The sequence below is a fragment of the Corvus kubaryi genome, unplaced genomic scaffold (genome assembly GCF_017639235.1).
Source record: "Corvus kubaryi isolate FWS band 111438036 unplaced genomic scaffold, C.kubaryi_AGA036_p1.0 37265, whole genome shotgun sequence".
Taxonomy (NCBI): Eukaryota; Metazoa; Chordata; class Aves; order Passeriformes; family Corvidae; genus Corvus; species Corvus kubaryi.
In genome coordinates, this window is record NW_024581080.1 from 1,027,460 (window position 1) to 1,045,337 (window position 17,878).

General features: G+C 42.3%; 1 protein-coding gene across 2 annotated transcripts in view; it reads left to right on the top strand.

The window, feature by feature from the left end:
- Window positions 1–17,878, top strand: part of EBF2 (EBF transcription factor 2) — a 122,743-nt gene that overhangs the window by 5,047 nt on the left and 99,818 nt on the right. For both annotated transcript variants that reach the window (XM_042024773.1, XM_042024774.1), the window contains exon 6: window positions 5,645–5,713. In XM_042024773.1, coding sequence (XP_041880707.1) covers window positions 5,645–5,713 — 69 coding nt within the window. The remainder of the gene's footprint in view (window positions 1–5,644; window positions 5,714–17,878) is intronic.

The window sequence follows — 17,878 nt, forward strand, 5'->3', positions numbered from 1 at the left end:
TTGTGCCATTTGTTTTTCCTGCAGGAGATTCAGCAACCACAGCTGCACTATTTTTGTTTAACGTAGGCCTTTGCATGTGTTGTTTGAATCAAGACTTTTATATGCTTATTGCTCATAGAATTTCTGCTCACCTTATGAGAATTAGCAGTTTAACTTATATATTTTTACCTGGAATCTGCAAGATGCTCTTTATGTAATTCGCTTTGGTGAAATATTTTAATTTTCTTAATTAAAGTGGCCTCATTAATGTTCTTTAATTTTGGGCAGTTCTCCCCCAAAAGAGAAACCCCTCAAACCCTTCCTTTCTACACATGTGAACAATATTTAGGGGCCTTCAACTTTTTAATTAGAACAAAAAGCCCCCCACTATTTTTAGCACTTAAATTTATAAATTAGAGGGTGAAATGACTCGAGGATGTTTCTAATAACTTTTGTATAAGTCTGAACTTACATGTACCTTATGTATGTACGTCGTGCTTCCGTGGTAACTTATTACTTTTCCTGTTCTCGGGTAAATAAACCTTTTTTTCAATGCATATAATAATGCAAACAGTCAATGTTCTTCTATTAAAATGTGCTAAAATGTGCATAGAATGTTCCTTCATAAAACAAGAGGCAAAACCCACTCATGACCTTTATTAAACGCAGTTTGTGATTTATTGTATCAGTGGGAGAGGGTTAAGCTGTTGGACTCAACGTTTCTGCTTTTAGTGGTGCAGTTTGCTACTTGGTTGTTGTTTTGTTTTTTATTAAAGTAGCCTTTTAAGTTAATGTAGCAGTGAGGGAAGCTTATTTGGACAGAATTTTTATCAAGGGGAAGTCTTGGTTTCAGTACTTAATTATGTCAACAATTCCATTACTTTTTAATATAATATGAATCAGGTATTCAGTATGAAACAAGTGTATTTTTTCTCTGTTGTGCTTAGCTCTCATTAATTTAGTAAATGAGTTTTTGACCAATATTTCCATATTTATGCCCAAACACAATGTATATCACATATGAAGGGTGCATCGGGTGGGCTTTACAAGGACCTGGTGACGTATTGGCAAGGATCAAAGGTGTATAAGTGACTTTCGGGCACGTCTAGAACTTGTTTATATAAATAAATATAAATATATGTGTATGTATATATGCATCCATGTTGTTGAAAGGTTTCACTATAACCAGGTGAAAATTAGAGAAGAAAAATCTGATTTCTTGTGCAGTTGGGTCGTGGTTTGTGATAACGTAACAGCGGTGAGCCCATTTCTCACCTCCACTCTCCCTGCACAGAGCGCAGCGCTGCTTTGGAAGTTCAAGCGTTTCAGCACCTTCTCATCCAAATGGACTTGTTTGATTTAAAATTAATTTGGCTTTCCCCCTGCTTCCTCTCCCTGCCTCTATGGTATCAAATGCTCTGCTCAGCTTTGATATTCCCGAGCTCCAGTGATGCCTGCAAACCTTCTCCGTGCTTGATTTAAGGTAGCGTTGTACAAATCTAAGCCATTATTCTGATTATTCTCAGCTCTGCTGCTTGATAGATTAACCAAGGAAGAATTACAACTCAGGGACATCCTTCCCATGTAAAACACAGATTAGTGGAGGGAATCAAAAGCGCTCTGTAACCTAATGAAGACATTTGATTTTAAATGTCGTGTTTTCCTGAAGTATCTCCAAGCAGGATGCTGTGTATTCTGAAGAGGCATTACACACATCACTTTGAATAATGCCAGGGGAATGGCTCCAACTCTAGTTAAACTTGACATTTTATTTTATTTCTTTTAAGTACAATAATCAAATCTTCCTCATTGTGTGCTGCTTAAGTGGCAGCATCAATTTTTAAAGCCCCTAGTTTAGTTTGCATTAGGAACAGTATATAAAATTTTAATGCACTGTGCCCACTCTGCTGTCGAAATTGATGCCTACTGCTTTTGAAAAGGAAAACAAGAAGGGTCTGTCTTTCTGCTCCTCTTCCAATCCTCCCTAGTTGAAGGAAGGGCTTTTTGGGGGGGATTTTTCAGTACATAACCACACATGGAGATATTTTTTGCTGTGTGGAGATGAGCGCCTCCGAAAGTGCCCGTCTCTCCGTCAGACAGTGACAGATGCCTGCTTAGCAGGAAAGTTGTCTAAATATTGATACGGCTGCACCAATCTGTCATAGCCATTGAAAGTTCAGCTCTCGATAATTAGTGCTTTCAGCGCTTCCAGTGTGAGGCTCGATTTATTCATTTCCAATCTGAATTTTTTTTTTCATTTGGCTTCTTATGGCCTGATAGGAGCAGCTCCTATTGGGTGGGTTTGTGTGGAATAACACTATCCTGATGGATGGAAATCAAGGTAAAACACCCTCATCTCCTGGAATAACTTTTTTTCCCCCCCAATCCTCTTCCTTTTCTTCCAATTATCGACTGAGAGGAAACTCGTTGTTATGCTGCTGCCAGCAACCCCCTACGCCCTCAATGCTCAGAGGGTTAAAAGGTATTATAATTCGAACAGAAGTAGTCTCAGGGTCTACAGCTGGCTAATAACAGAGTTGTATTGAGTGCAGCGAGCCCCACAGCTGTGACTTTCGCCACAAGGCTCAGACTAGACGGGAGCTCTAATCAGCTGGGCCAGGCGGCCACTGGGGCCCGTGTCTTTATCGGCCAGATGGTGTGAATTTAGACACTTTTGTTATGCAATTGCAGGGAGGAGTTGGGCAGAAGAAAACAAAACAAAGGCCACCATGCTGTGAGCTTATTTGAGTTTGAAATTAGAGACAGATTTTTTTTTTTTTCTTTAATTTTTTTATTTTGGTGTCGGGGTGAGGGGAGGGAAGTTGAGGGATGAATTTTAAAACCATTTTAGTCAAGTGCGAGGAGGGGAAAGGATGAAAGTTTGGCTTTGGCGTGAGGCTTCTGGGGTGCTCAGTTTGGAGGACTGGGGTTGTCTCTGGGAGCTTTCTGGGTTTGGTTTTAGGTTTTTCTGGACTGTTCTTAACATAAACCATCATTTTCCCCAAGTAGATCTAATTAGAGGGGAAAGTATAACAACAAAAGATGTAGAAAATAATTTAAAGCCTTGATGTTCTTGTCTTAGGCAAATGAGCATCTCTAAAGGTGTGTTTCCAGCCCAGTGTTGTAGCAGAAATGTAAATATTGGTGAAGTCATGCCAATAGTTTGCTTAAAGAGGATATTGAAGGCCTGATCCTGGACCACCAGAGTTTGGGGGCTTTGGCTTGGACTGAAATTGGAACCAGTCAATTCTGCTGCAGGCAGCACTTGTGAAACCAACCCAGTGGAAACGTTCCTGCTTGGATATGGGGTGAAATACTTGGAAATGGGGATTTAAAGATTTAAGAGGTATTTTTTCCTTAAATGTTGGGCTGAAACATCCTCAGTCCCACTCTGATTTATGTGCAAACAAGTCCTTCACTGGAAGCAGCTCTTCTCCCTCATCAAGATTTTTTTTCATAGACTTGGGCTCAGAAAGTACCATGGTCAAAGGGGGAAAAGTTTATCACTACCAAAGATCTGCTCCCCAAGAATGATAGCATTGTAGATACCAGTAAAATATTTGGAGAACTTTAGCTGCAAGCCACAGTTTTAGAGGCAAAATATTAGAATATTATAAATATAATTAAGTTCAGAACTGCAAAAATTGTGGAAATAGAAAGAAAACAAGATGCACTTGTTTCTGAACCCAGCCACGTTGTGCTCAATCTCACAGAATTCATCCTAAAACACTCTGCCAACAAGTGGAACCATCCCTGGAATCACTGCAGAAATATTTTTAAAGCTGGGTTCCTTTGTTTGCTTTATTATAGTGCCCTGGAAAGCAGCAAAGATTTTATTCCCAGTGTTATTTTCCGTGTGTTGCTATATTGGACATGACAAAGTACGTCCCAAATTTATGTTCCTTTGAGAGGATTTTCTGCTTTTTTGGGGGGTTTATTATAATTTTCTCCTTTAGAAAGCATCTCCGATTTTGGCTCCTGGTATAAAAACCCTCCATTCTTTCTAAACACTGATTAGGCAGTGAAATCCATAAAAGATGCACTTAAAATAAAGTTGGGAGAAGGAGGGAGGGTAATGTTCTGCACTGGTGTGAATTACCAGAGCTGCACTGAAGTCGATGGAGCCATGACAATTTACAGCAGCTACAGGGGCTGCCCCAGGGATTTTTAAATATTTAGTGTATCCTTTTATTTTAAAAGGAGTAGCATCGATGAATAAGTGCAGGTTTGAGGCAAGGGGAATGTAGGAATGTTGAAACAGTTGGAGCTGCTATTTAAATAGATCTGATCCTTCCAGCTCATGTGGCTGGGCAATTCCAGCCCCAGAGCAGGAACTTCCTGGAAACTGGAGGAAATGTTGGGATTTTTCATAGCTGAAAGAGGGATTTTGGTCTAAATGCTCATTTTAGGCATTTTGTAATTTAATATTAGGCATATCAAGAAAAAAATCCCCACTTCAGTATTTTATACTGCCTTCAGTGAATTCAGGTATTTTATTTATTTCTTCTTTTAATAATTAATTAATTAACTCTGCTTAGCATTGCTACACAGTTGGAAAACTCTGAGATTCAGAATGCTTGAGAATTTTGCAAATGTATTCAACACCCCTGTACAAAAATCCACCAAAATTTCTCCATCCCATGTGTGTAAATTTGAAGAGAAACCTCTGCAGAACGTGGAAAACATCTTCTGGAAAGGCATTTGTGTGATCAGAACCTGATCTGGTGACTTTTGATGGATGTGGGACTTCTGATAGAGATTTTTAAAAGTTTTGGGTGCCTCCATCCTCCCCATCCCGTGTTGGCTTTGATTGGAAGAAAAAACCTGAGCAAGACAACAGCTTGAATCTTCTCTCTTGCTCCAGGTTATTGAAAGTGAGGATTTCAGAGCTAGGACTGCTTTTAAAGTCTATTAATCTTCTGGTACTCAGCTGCTGTGTGTGCAAGGCACATTGCCCACGTCAGCGATTGTATCAGTGGAAATAAATTAATGAAATGTCTCTTGATTTTTAAATTTTTATTATTATTTATTATTATTAATATCATCATTGAATATGTATAAATTAATACTTAATCTTCAGGGTTTATCACTGAAACAATTTCAAAGGATTGCAAAAGCCAACCTGAAAAACATCTCTTCAGATCCTTTGCAGGATCTAAGTGTGTTCTGGCTTTTCATGAAGTGCTGAAGTTTTCTGTCACCATATGAAACTTAGATATTTAATAATAAAAAATACAGTAATATAAACAAACGTATTATTGGAATACACCAAACAATTAGGTTGCTTATAGTCAGTTCTAACACCTTTTGATGGACTTTTAACCCCGCATAACCCATTTGGTCCTGCCTGTAATGACATTATGACATCTGTTAATCACTTATTAGACCTTTATAAATATCACCTCAGTCTCAAGTGTGACCATATTGCTGTTCATTTTTGGCTGGGTAATTCAGAATGGATTACAGGGAGCCAGGTGCCAAACTCCAGCTGGAACCAGCCAGGATTTGGGCACCCAATTCCCTTAATTTTCCCTTCTGGAAAGCAGTATTTTTACCCTTCCAGGCGTACATGGAGCACTGAAGCTTTTCTGACAGACTTGGAGCTGGTTCTTTGCTCTCAACTGTCCCAGTGGTTCTTTAAATTTGGTTTTCTTTCCCTCTCCAGTCGGTGCTGTGAGAAGAAAAGTTGTGGCAACAGAAATGAGACTCCGTCTGACCCTGTGATCATTGACAGGTAGGAGATGAATCCTCATTTTCCTGCAAAAGCATCCCAAAATTATTGTTTTTCACTTTGAATCATCTGAGGGTGTTTCTTGCTGGTTATTTCTTGGTGTCTGCCATTTGGGGACCTTGACAAAACTGATGTTTATTTTTTAAATGAAGTTCTGTTTTTATTGTGACCAAATATCCCATGTGTGCATCTGGAACATTCTCTCCTCACCAGGGATGGGATCCAACTGGATTACTGAGACAGATAAAGCTTTGAGCAACCTGGCAGCTTCAGCAACGTTCTTTAACAAAAGAACAATATTTTTGTATAAATCTGGGGAGAAAGGGAGGGGTAAAAAGGCAAAAATGCGACATTAAATCTGACAGTTTGGGGATTGTGAGCAATTTTATGTACAACAGCTTCATGTATTACTCAGTTCCAGCTCCAGGTTTAGGTTCTTCTGCCAGTTTTTAGGTCAATAATGAATGGGGAGAGCAGCAGTTTGTTAAACCATGAAGTGGCACTATAAAAATTGTGTGTGTTTGGGGGAGCTTAGAAAACCTCCTTGCGGAAGCCACTGACATGGAAGGGTTTGAAATCTGGAGTTCAGCAAGGCTCAGACAGGGAGAATAAGAACAGGCAGAGCTGCTTCAGAAAGGAGCACACATCTAAGGGCTCCAGAAGGGCAACAGTAAATAAGGCAAAGCCAGGAAGAAAATGTTTTCCCCCAGATTATCCTGTAGTAACTGTTAAAGGGTTCCTTTTCCCTGAAGCAGCTGCCACAGAGAGCTGATGCTGGAGTGGATTGATTTTAGAGTCAGTTTTTATGTCTGTCTGAGTCTGGCCTGTTCTATCTCCTTTCTAGGAAGCTTTACTTGTCACAGTATTACTCGTGGACTTGTTTTGGCACCCAGAGCAGTAAAGCTGGTTTGAATAATGGTCTGCAGTAATCGCCTTCATTTTTTTTTCTAGCACAGAGTTAATCTAAATTTTGGAACTCTGATGGATGTGATGGGTTCTCCCTCTCCCTTTACCCCATGGTTTTCCCTTTTAATTCTGTGCTCACAAGCTGTGGTTGGGGCCAGAGCTGAAAGTTGCAGTGAAATGGGCTCTTTGGGGAGCAGAAGTCCTGGATGTGCCATCTTGACCTTTCCTATGCAATTTCGAGCTTATTTTTGGCTGTGTCAGTGATTGGTATGAATCTGCATTTGGGAACTTTCCAGCCTGAAGTCTGAATTTTCTGGGAAGCAGCTCAGGATGGAAGGCCCTGGATTTGCCCCTGGATTGAAACTTTGACAGGGGCAGTTTCTACCACAGCTGAATTTGTAATCCTGAGCCAGCTGCCTATCCTCGTGCAAAGTGAAAATTCTGATGCTTCCTGGGGGGCTTTGGGATCTGCTGATGTAAAATGAAATGGAAACTATGAGAAAGAAAAACCTTGTTCTTTCTAACAACTGTGTTTAACTGTGCACCACAAGTCACCTGTTGTGCTCAGTGAGTCCCAAGCTTTCCTGATTTGCTCTAAGACCTCTCCTAACTTCACCTAGACCTCTCCTAATTTGTTCTAAGCCCAGAACTTTTTTCCTGCCTGCCCTAACAGCAATAGGCATTCCCTTGGCATGGAAACATCCTGCAGGCTCAGGCTGGCAGTTCCTTTTTGTGTGTTGGTCCTTCCTTTTCTGTGTGAGTGTGTCTCCAGTCCAGGTGAACTCTCGAGCTCAGTGAGGGTAGATGAGGGAAATAAATAAGGGATTCAGCCTGATAAAGCCACTCCATTCGGTGTTAAAGGCAGTCACTAAATCAGATTTAGGCCCCAGAGAGAAGAATTTTTCCCAGCTCTGCCCTGCTGTCTGGAGGAGGCTTGGCTTAGTCAGCAGTGTGCTGAATAGAAGCAAAACTCAAAGCTAAACATTATTTTTTTTTCTGCCACTAACCTGTGGTGCAGCATCAAGAGCTGGCAGAGTTATTTCTGCACAGTTATTTCTGTTCCACCTCTTTACCCAGCGAAACAGGGCCTGAGCAGTGAGGGATAATCCTCTGCTACATCTCCATCAACACATGTGAAGCAAACAAAATAACAGAGTTGTGCTGTGCCTGCCTGTGCACAGAGGAATCCTTGGCTTGTCTGCCGTCCTCACACACCTCCACAGCACCAAGGTGCAACTGCTCAGGAGTTCAGCTGGACACTCCACTCTCCCAAAATACACCCTGTGGGGTCATTTTTTATTGTCTTTCAAACAAGGAAAGTCCTGTGTGCTCTGGACTAGCTAGGGAGCAGTGCTTTGATTTTTTTAGGGGGTCTCTCTATGGTTTCTTTAAAGGAAAACACCTCTGCTTAGGAACCTGGCAGCAAGTGGAATTCAGTTTCTGAAGTGCACCTTGCAACCATGTGGGTCAATAAATATGGTGATATTTTCAGCTCAGTGATGCCTTCATGGTGGGTTGCTGTTAATTTAAAATGAACTACAGGTTTTCTTTAAATAGAGATTGAAATGAAGGTGTTTTTCCCTGGTGTGAAATGATAGGTAAATGTAAAATCTGCCATGTAGCAGCGCAGCTGTAACATTCTCTCGTGTCTCTGGAGAAGGGAAGAAAGAAAAACGGAGAGAGAAGAATTGCAAAAACACCTCTGTGTTATGCAGAGTTGTGTCTAAGCAGTGTGGGCACAGTGAAATAGAATTTCCATGGAATAAAATTCCAGAATCTTTGAGGTTGGAAAGGCCCCCAAGGTCATTGAGTTCAACTGTAAGTCCATCATCAGTGCAGTGATTTCCCCTTTATTTGTTTCTCTCCCCACTTTTTTACCTGCTGGGTGCTGGAGGGAGACACAATTCACTGGTGTTCCTCAAATCCTGGGGGCTTGTATGTCTGTTTAAAAAGGAAGAAATAGTTCAGTGGGAAAAAAATGTCAGCCCTGTTGTTGTTGTTGTTGGGCTTTTTCTTCTCCTTGAAAGAATTCCAAAAGTTCTGATGCTGAATAAAACATTTCTGCAGTGACCTTTGCTCTGGGGACTGGATTTAGATCCGAAGGCCCTTGCAGTTATTTTTCCACTCCCTCTTGGAAATGAGAACGTTTTCATATGAAAGGGAACTTCTCCACTGAAACTCAGTGTGTGCCCTCTCCTGATGGCAGAGCTCTGCAGGATACATCGGAATATTTTGTTTCCTGTGATGTTCTGAGCCAGAATTTGAGTGTAACTCTGGTCAGAATTTGATTGCAGAGTGATGCCTCTGATTTAACAGGGATGGCACAGCTCAGATCCTGCAGTGCTGCTATTACAGGTGTCCAAAATCAGGAATTCCACTGGAGCATGGGGCTGGAAGCACCTGGGATTACATTTTTAATCCAGAAGCGCTTGCACTCCAAGGTTTTGGACAATGCAAGCCATAATCAGTTCTCAAAATGTCACAGTAAGCTTTAACTTTGTGTGCACAACCAGAATTAGTCAGAGCTAAATTGGTTCTGGTGCGTTCCCATGGTGGATCCCAGCTCTGGTGGGCTCATCCTGGATTTCTGCTTGCCTTTTGAAGTCGGTATCTGCAGAATTGGTTGGTTTAAGAGGCATCAAAAATGTAAATGTTATTTTCTTCCCCCTCTCTCATGGCTGAAGTGGTGGTCCTTGATGTTCCTGGTAGTTCCTTGAAACTGGAGAGTGAACTTTGTGTTTCCTTTATGGAAATCATGGACAGGAATATGAGGCGGAGGGGCTGGGGGGGCTTTCGGATGGAAGGGTAGAAGCTCATTCCTTTGAAGATGGCACTTCCAACTGAAAACTGTATTTTGTCACGCCTGTGTTAGAATTACTCAGTTTGTTGCCTTTCCCACCCTGCTTATGCAAATAAAAAGAAACTTGGTGTTAGGATTATGAGGTCATGGAAGATGCAAATGAATTCAATTAATCACTTTACTGCAGATTTTCTCTCTCATTTTAGGTGAGTTGTGTCATTTTGGATGTAAATTCATCAAATGGCAACGATCTTCTGTTTTTATAAGTTTCTTTGTGTTCCTTGAAGATTCAAGGTCTTTAGAGGAGGTTATTTTGTGTGACTGTTACTCTTAATGCTTTACTGAGTTTACTGAAGCTGTGATTTAATTGAAGTCTCTGTGGTACAGGGGAGAATTGGTGTGACTTTTTCGGTTGAAAAATTTGCTTTTTTGTTTTCTTACCTTTTTTTCCCCCCTTTTCTGATAAACAGAAGAAATTTACATGTGATTAAAATGAAACCTCTGAAACAGTCACAAGAAATCTCTGTGTCATTCAAACAAAACATCTTAGTTCAATTAAAAATGCAGCGTCACTGGGGTGGGACAGAATTTTTTGTTCCTACAAGGGAAATTCCTCGGAACAGCACAAAAACCTGGGAGCACAAACCCTGTGCTGTTTGTAGCTGCTGCCTCCATGGTCCTCTGCCCTCTTTGGGCTCATGGAACGAGACCTTTTAGCTGAGGTTCTTTCAGAATCCAAGACATTGGGTCCAATTCCTTCTACTTTTACCCTAAACTCTTCCTGGTTGTCCTGGGAATCTGGTGTGTGTTGCTACCACATGTCATTAATTTATTTATTGCGATTGTTGCTGGGGAGGGAATGGAGGGGATTGGAGTGGGTTGTTGGGCTGGAGACCAGTGCCCAGCTGGGTCAGCAGGCAGTGGCACCAGCTGAGCACTGGGCACACTGCTTTGGGGGGTGGAGAAGGGCAGCATCCGTCAGCTGCCACGTGCTGCAAAGGCAAAACTGAGGCTTCTGTAGTTATTACTTAACAAAAACCCACATCACCCCCAAAGCCTGAGCACAGCTGGCAACTTGTCAGCCTCTCTGGGAAGGAGCAGAAGAGCCTGGATTACATCCCTGTGCCGTGGGGGTCCGTCCCTTCACGTGGAATTGGGGTGCAGGGATGGAGGTTTCCGTCCCTGCTGGTCCCCTGCCCTCCCTGCTGCAGGGACAGGGGGCTGAGCTGTGCCTGGGTGCCTGGCACGTCCCACAGGCACTAAAACTCACTTCAGGATTAATAGGGCTGGACTTTACATCTTCTCTGTGTGTGTGTCCCTCCCTCCCCACTTCCCTCTCCCTAAAAAATGCAAAAGAACACGAAGATGAATTTTCATTTTGAAGGATCTAACTTCAAATAAGTGCAGGCTTCTGGCTGTTTCTTTTCCTTTTTCTCTTCCTTTTTCCTTTTTCTTCCTTTTCTCTTAATCTCAGCCATCTGAAAAGGACTTAATCCCTTCCACCTCCCTTTTGGGGTGATCCCAAAACCCACTGGGTAACACAAGGATATTTCCTCATGCTCAGAGGCAGAACAGCAAGACTTGAGAGACCCAGATTAAATTCCCACTGACACTGGGTTGCCCTGTTGCCCTAAGTGATGTGAGTCCGTGCCTCAGTTTCCCCCTTAATACAAAGCATTAGCAACTACCTGGCTGTGGAAAGTGGTTTCAGATCCCTGAACAGGAGTTTTTGGGGTTTGTTTTTCACATTCCTGCTGCCAGGAGGATTTAATCTGCATGGCAGAGTTTGGTTGTTCCTGTTCTGCCCCATTCTCTGTGGCCCTTGTGAGTCTGCCAAGGCAAAATGAATGTCTGGGATCTGTTGCTGCTGTGGGGTGAAACCAGGAGCTCTTCCCAGCTCCCTGAGTGCCCCAGTCTCCCCTTCCAAGCCCCCAAAACTTACAATGATCTCTCCCCTTGTCCTAGGGAGTCAAAGTCCTTTGTTCACTGCTAAACCCTGCTCTCCTGCAAAGAGCTGCTGTTGTGCCATCTGTCTCTTTATGAATTTTTTAGTAGACTGGATGTTTGTGGGGAGTCAGTAACTTAAAGTGCACTATCCCAGCCATTTGACAAGTGGTTCTCTTAGTGCCTAATTTGTTTGTTTCTTTTTATTTTCCCCTCTCTTTTAGACAAAAAGAAAATTCTTTACTAGTTTGCTGTCCAAAACATCTTGAAATCTTTGATGTGTGCAAGCACTTAAAGCTTGTAAATGGACTAAACTAGAGAGTAGTTTGTGTTGCTTAATCTTTTTCATTTAATGTCGACAGACAACAAGTTTTCCAGCAAGCTGGTGAGTCAGAAGAAGCTTAAATATCTTTTTGAGTGTGCTGGAAAAATGAAGAATGGACGGGTTGGGTCTGTGGAAGTCCTGGGTTCTGTTCCTTTCTCCCCCTCACAGTCCGTGTATTTCTGTAGCCATTCACAGCATTTGTGTTTAACTATAAACCAAGTATGTGATTTTCTGGCTTTCCCTGATAACACAAAGGCACATTTGCTGAGAACTGATGTGTGGAAATAGTGTGGTGATGTGGAAGAGCGTTGCTGTCACAGCGGAGAAGCTTTTGGAGCAATTTATAAAGTTCCTCTTCCCCAGGACTGCTGGTTGCTGCTGCCTGGGCTGGAGGTGCTGCTGCTTCTGGAATGGAGCAAGAAGTGAGATGGGTTTAAATCACTGCTGGCTTCAAGCACAGATTACTGGGGAGTTTAACAGAGCTGGCACTTTATTTCCACCAGTGTTTTGTGCAGGTTTTCTTCTGGCCATGTGCTGTCACTGTGGGCATCTCTGCCCTCCAAACAGAGAGACGCCTTTTAGGATGTGTTAGAGGCAACACAGGTATGGGGGTGCCAACCAATATTGATCACTTCAGTTCCATTGAATCTATAACTGGGAATAGCTAGCTCATGTCCTGATCTGAGAACTGCGAAGGGAACATGGCTGAGCCTAAGCAAGGGCACATTATATAATTTAAAGAAATAAAATTTGACTATTGCTCCTACTGCTTGGAAGCCTTAAGAAAATAAGTCCAATGAAGACAAGACCCAAAGGATTTTAGCAGTTCTGCATAAATCAGATAAGCTTCCCTGATGCTTTAGAGCAGCTTGGACACAAGCATGGATGGATTCCAATCTTGTTAGATTAGTTGAGATAAAGACACTGATGGTGCTCAGGCTAAATCCTGCCTGAGCAATGCAAAGTTGGGAGCAAAGTTTGCACATGGTGTAGGAGAATCCTTGTCCCTTTTTAAACTGAGACTTTTTTCCTGGAAATAGGGAGAATTTGGTCCGGTTTGTGCTCATAAACAGCGAGTGAGGAGGTTAAGGGGCTACTGACCGCAGAAGGACAGAGAGCAGAGTAAGGAGCCATTGGAATCAATGAGGTTGGTAGTAGTGGAAAGGGGAATGGAAAACAAGTTTCCCATGGACTAAAGCACCTCTGGGAATAGAAGCTGAGGATAAATTCACTGTGCAAACAGCACAGAAGAAATTCTGGGCATGTGGAGCAGCAGTGTGTGACACGGGATCTCCACAGCTCCACTCTTTGGGTCTGCGTTTGCCTGCCTCCATCTGCACTCATCAATAAAACTGCCAATATTTCAGAGTATTTGCATCCTAATGAAAGCATCCTCTGTGTATTTATGACCTGAAATACTCTTCCTTCTCACTTTTGCACTCTGCTCGGCCTCTGTCTAGACCCGGTTTTATGGACTTGTCACTTCATCTGCCCTAAGCTTTTCAGTTACTGCCTCTTGCTTTCCTTTTGAACCTTTTGTTTCTCTTCATCCCTTCCCTGTGTGTTCCTTTCACCATCTGTTTCTGGTGGGCTCTCCCATATTTTCTACCCTGTAAACATCCCAGGGTTTCAGCCTCTCTGAACTGATTGCTTCACCTCTGAAAAAGTCCTCCCAATTAATGTGTTCCTGCTTTCAGATGGGGTATGAAACAATTTGTCCTGCTTGGAACATCACCCAAAATCCTTGTGAAGTGAAGACAAGATTGAGACTGCAAGTACATAATGTGCATCTGAAGCTTAAATCAGTTGGAGATGTAAATTTAAAGCTATTAGGAGCTCATAGGAGTTGCCCAGGATGATGTAGGAGACAGTTTGTAGGACACACTTCACATGAAGGAGTGGAATCCAAGTCTTATATTCCAGGCTGGGTCATGTAAGCATGTCCTGGAACAACATTTCCCCTCTGCAGCTGTGATTCACATTCTCATCTTCCTCCCTCGTTTGGATCTTTAATATGCTGCTGTCATCCAACCCATCCTTCTTTTTCCTCCTTATTATTTTGCCTTTTTCTCTCCATCCCCTCTGCTACTTTTCCTCTCAAATAAATGCTAATTTCTCCATGGGCATCCCACTTACAGCTCCACATTTGGTGACTTTTCCTCCAAGTGGAGTCCATTGAGCTTGTAAATAGTATTGGATCAGTGAGCCCATAATGAGGCTTCTAAGTCCAAACAGTGCAAGTCTGCTGGGATTTTATTGTTCATAAAGCTCCTTCCCTGGGGAGTGATAGAGCCATTAGGTGTGTGCTGTGTTTAATATTTGGTCATGACAGGAAGCAATAATTTTCTATCTTTTACTGTGGCTCTCGAGTTGTTTTTAAGCAGTCAGCTTATTTAGTCTCAGTGGCTGTGAACCCATTAGGCAAACAGCTCTTCCCTCTGTGAGTTTGTGTCTTCCTACAAAGGCTGTTTCAAGAAAATAAAATAAAATCAGGTGGCAACTGCTTGCCCTGTGGTGGTTTTTAATCCCTTGCCCTTCTCAGTGGCTGTCACTGACAGGAGTTGGCATAAGGCTGGTTTCACCAGAAAATGGCATTTCTCACACTGAATGAGATCTTTAAAAATTTACTCCAGCAGAAAACCACTAAAGTTCCTGTTTGCATGGGGTGTTATGGGTTTGGGTATTTATCTTGTGCAAATCCATTATTTGATTTCAGTGGAAGCAGCAGCAAGGTTGTATTCAAGAATTCTGGAAGTGGTTTTTATATCTATACAAACAGAAAAAAAATGAAAATAATAGTTTTGTGTGTAGCCTGCAGGAAGCTGCTCCTCTGACAGCCCTTTCCTTGCATTCCCAGTGCTTCCCTCGAAGAACCAGGCAACTTTCTCTATGGGATGTGCCAGGAGTTCTGCACATTCTGTGTTCTGGTGGTACCACCAGGCTGCTTTTCAGCCTGATTATTGCAGCTTCCCTTGCTCTCTGCTTGGGTCCCTTCCTTTGCTCCAGGGGAAACATTTTCCACTGCCTCATTTCCCCGCTGGGTCCTTGTCTTGGATCTCTGCAGCTCAGTGGGAGAGGTTTGTATCAGAAAGGGAAAGAATAATTGGCTGGCTCTGTATTCCAGAGCTGTTGTGAGGGCACAGAGATACCAGGTGGGTTTGCATTAACCAGGAACACACAGGTTCTTCTTCCAAACCAAACCTGAGAGGAAGATCCTGGGGTGTTTGGGAAGAGGGAGGGCAGTTCCAGAGGTGCTTCAAGCACTTGAAAGCCGGGACACAACAAACACATGAAACCAGCTCATGGCAGAAAGAAATTAAAGCTGAGTGCTGATATCTTACAAATCATATTTAATTAATTTTTAAGAGATGTGCTTAGGTTTTCTTATGATAAAAAGTTATTTATTTTGGTTCATCAAAGCAGTTAACACTTTGTATTGTTTAGCATCAGCATCAAGAAGGGTGTATGTAAATAGTTTAAAAGAAAAGTGAAACAGCAAAGATTGATGTTTGGGCTCCTGCTTCCTCTCACAGTCACAAAGTTTCTGTAAGAAAATTCAGGTCTTGAAGTTGCCTTTTTTTGAAAAGATAAGATTTGAGCTTCTCATGTTCACATAACTTTAAACCACAAAGAGCAGTTTTGGGTGACTGATCAAGCTGAGAGTTCTGCCTCCTTCTACACCCATTTACCTTCAGTTTTTATTGTGGAAATGATCTTGGAATTTATGGCTGCCAGAAAGTTCCCTGGGTCTTCAAACTTGCGTGTGCTAGATTGTGATTAGGATTAGGAGAGCTTGAATATAAATTGTAGTTCGGATTAGGAGTGCTTGGATTTGGTTTTTCAAATCCTTGTTCTCTTTGGGAATGTGGGTGCTCAGGGCCTTGAGGAAAATAACCACAGCTTTTCCAGCTGAATCCCTGCCAGTGTAAATCTTTCCCCTTGACAAAGTATCTGCTCAGTCAAAATTCCCCTGCTAAAGAAGGGAGAAAAAGCTGTACAGTGTTGTGTCAGTGTCACTTGTTGACATAGAACCTCAGAAAAAACCCATCCTCTGGGAGGTTCTGGTTAAAGGTGGTTTTTTTCCCCCCTTTCCTCTTTATCTCAGACATTTCCCAGCATTCCTTCAGGGATGTCTGGTTCTCTCATTTTCCAGCTTTCCTTGGTGCCTTTGAAAAATGTCACTGTCAGTTCTTTCTCTTCAGCCAAACAGCGCAGGCCGGACACTGGTCCTGCCCAGTAATTTGCCTAGAATGTAGCTGCCCTTCAGAAGCAGAGGCTGCAACCATTTCTGGGATGGGGAATGTGACTGTGCTCCCCTTTGGGGTTTTTTTTTACAGGGAAATAGATATTTTTATATATACATACAATACAGTGTATTTTAAATAATATACATTATGATATGTGTTATTATTATTATATATTATATTATTAGATATTACATTTTTTACAGGTAAATATAACATCTTTTATACATGAAGATAGGTGAAGTTCAGTCTTTTTCTGCACTCATAAATTGATGGTTCTTTATAATAATAAAAATATCATCATAGAGTTAAGGATTGTACTGGATATGTCAAAAGAGATTTTGTTTAGAGTTACTTCTTTCATCTTAATTCTAGCATTCTGTAACCCCTGGATGAGTTTTTATGAGGAATATTCCTGTACTTCAGATCTTTGGTGTGTGAAAGATTTCCCTTTAACATTGCTGCAGCTGCAGAAGGGTGTGAGGTTTGATCTTCCTGCAAGCTTTAATAAGAATAATAATAATAACAAAATAAATAATAATAACAACAATAATAAATAAATAAATAAATAATAATAATAATAATAATTCTTCCCTGTATCTTTCATGTACTTTACTTTTCTCTCTATAAAAAAAACCTAGACCTGTTCCAGAGCTGTTTTGGGGCAGTGCCAGTGGTGGCAGAGCAGCACAGGGTGGTTTTTAACACCCCAGTTCCACATCCCAGTATAAGATCCTGCAGCACAGCCGGGCTCATTCCAGGTGCCAAACCTCCAGGATTGTACCAAACTCCCAGGGTTTTTCCTCAGCTCATGAACTGAGCCTCTTGGCGACCATCACCTCCTCCCCCTGACAAATATCTCATGTCCATCGTGCCCCTGAACGGTGAAGTTAAACCAAGACTTGACTGGATTTGAGTTTCAGCCCCTTCCCCTCTGAGACACGGAGCTGAACTTGGAAAACTCCCTGAGCCAGTTTCTCCCTGCAGCTGCTTCCAGCCCCCACTGAAGCACTGGACAGGAGTCTGCAGCAGGGAGGGAGATTGGCAGCTCCCTGCTGGAGCAGTGCAGGCTCCAGGAGGGAGGGATGGCTGTGGATAACGGATTGGTGTGGCCATCCCAGGGGACTGGGAATGGGATGTGGCACCCACTCCTTTCTCCTGTCACCTGTGGTATGTCAAATCCCCTGGATAGAAAGGGAAGACAGCTCTCAGTGACATAAATCTTCAGTTTTCAGTCTTAAGGATCCATCACCCTTTGTCCCCAAAGGTCTGTGGGAGAGATTTCATCCGTGCCATGGTCCCTGCCCCTTTGACAGGGGTGGTGGCAGCACATCCTTTACCTGTGTGCAGACCCACCTTGGAGCAGCACGTTGTCCCTTTCTTGCATTTCCTAGAGTGGAAATGTCCCTTTCTGAAGGCTTGGCACTGTTGCAGATGTTTTTTTTATTGAGATTTTTGTGTTTGGGTGGGGAAAAGGGCTCTGCACTCTCATGCCCTGTGTCTCTGTGTCACTGACTCGGGCTGTCACCTTGTGCAGGTTGGTTTTTCCTCTGGAGGAATTGTCAGGAGCGCAAAGGGTCGTATTCCCACCTCTGCTGGAGCCCCATCCAGTGCCTGGTGTCAGAGAAATGTTGGAAATCATGTTCTATTGTCTGTATGAACTCTGCTTTGTGCTGTCTCCTGCAAAAAAGGGTCTGACATGTAAAACTTTATATAATGGAGAGTTAGTCTGGAGACAACTGCAGAGCACTGTGCTGCCAGGAGTATTTTGGAATACAACGTTCAAAAGGAAAGTGCAGTTTGTTGGTGTCTGACAAGAAAAGTCAAGATCCAGCTTTTATGCTGTGGGTACTCTGCCCTTCATTGACTGCATTAAAAGCCTCAAATTGGGCTCTTGCTTATATTAATTTAAATATATCTTTTAGGCTCCTGATATTTTAGGGCTGTCC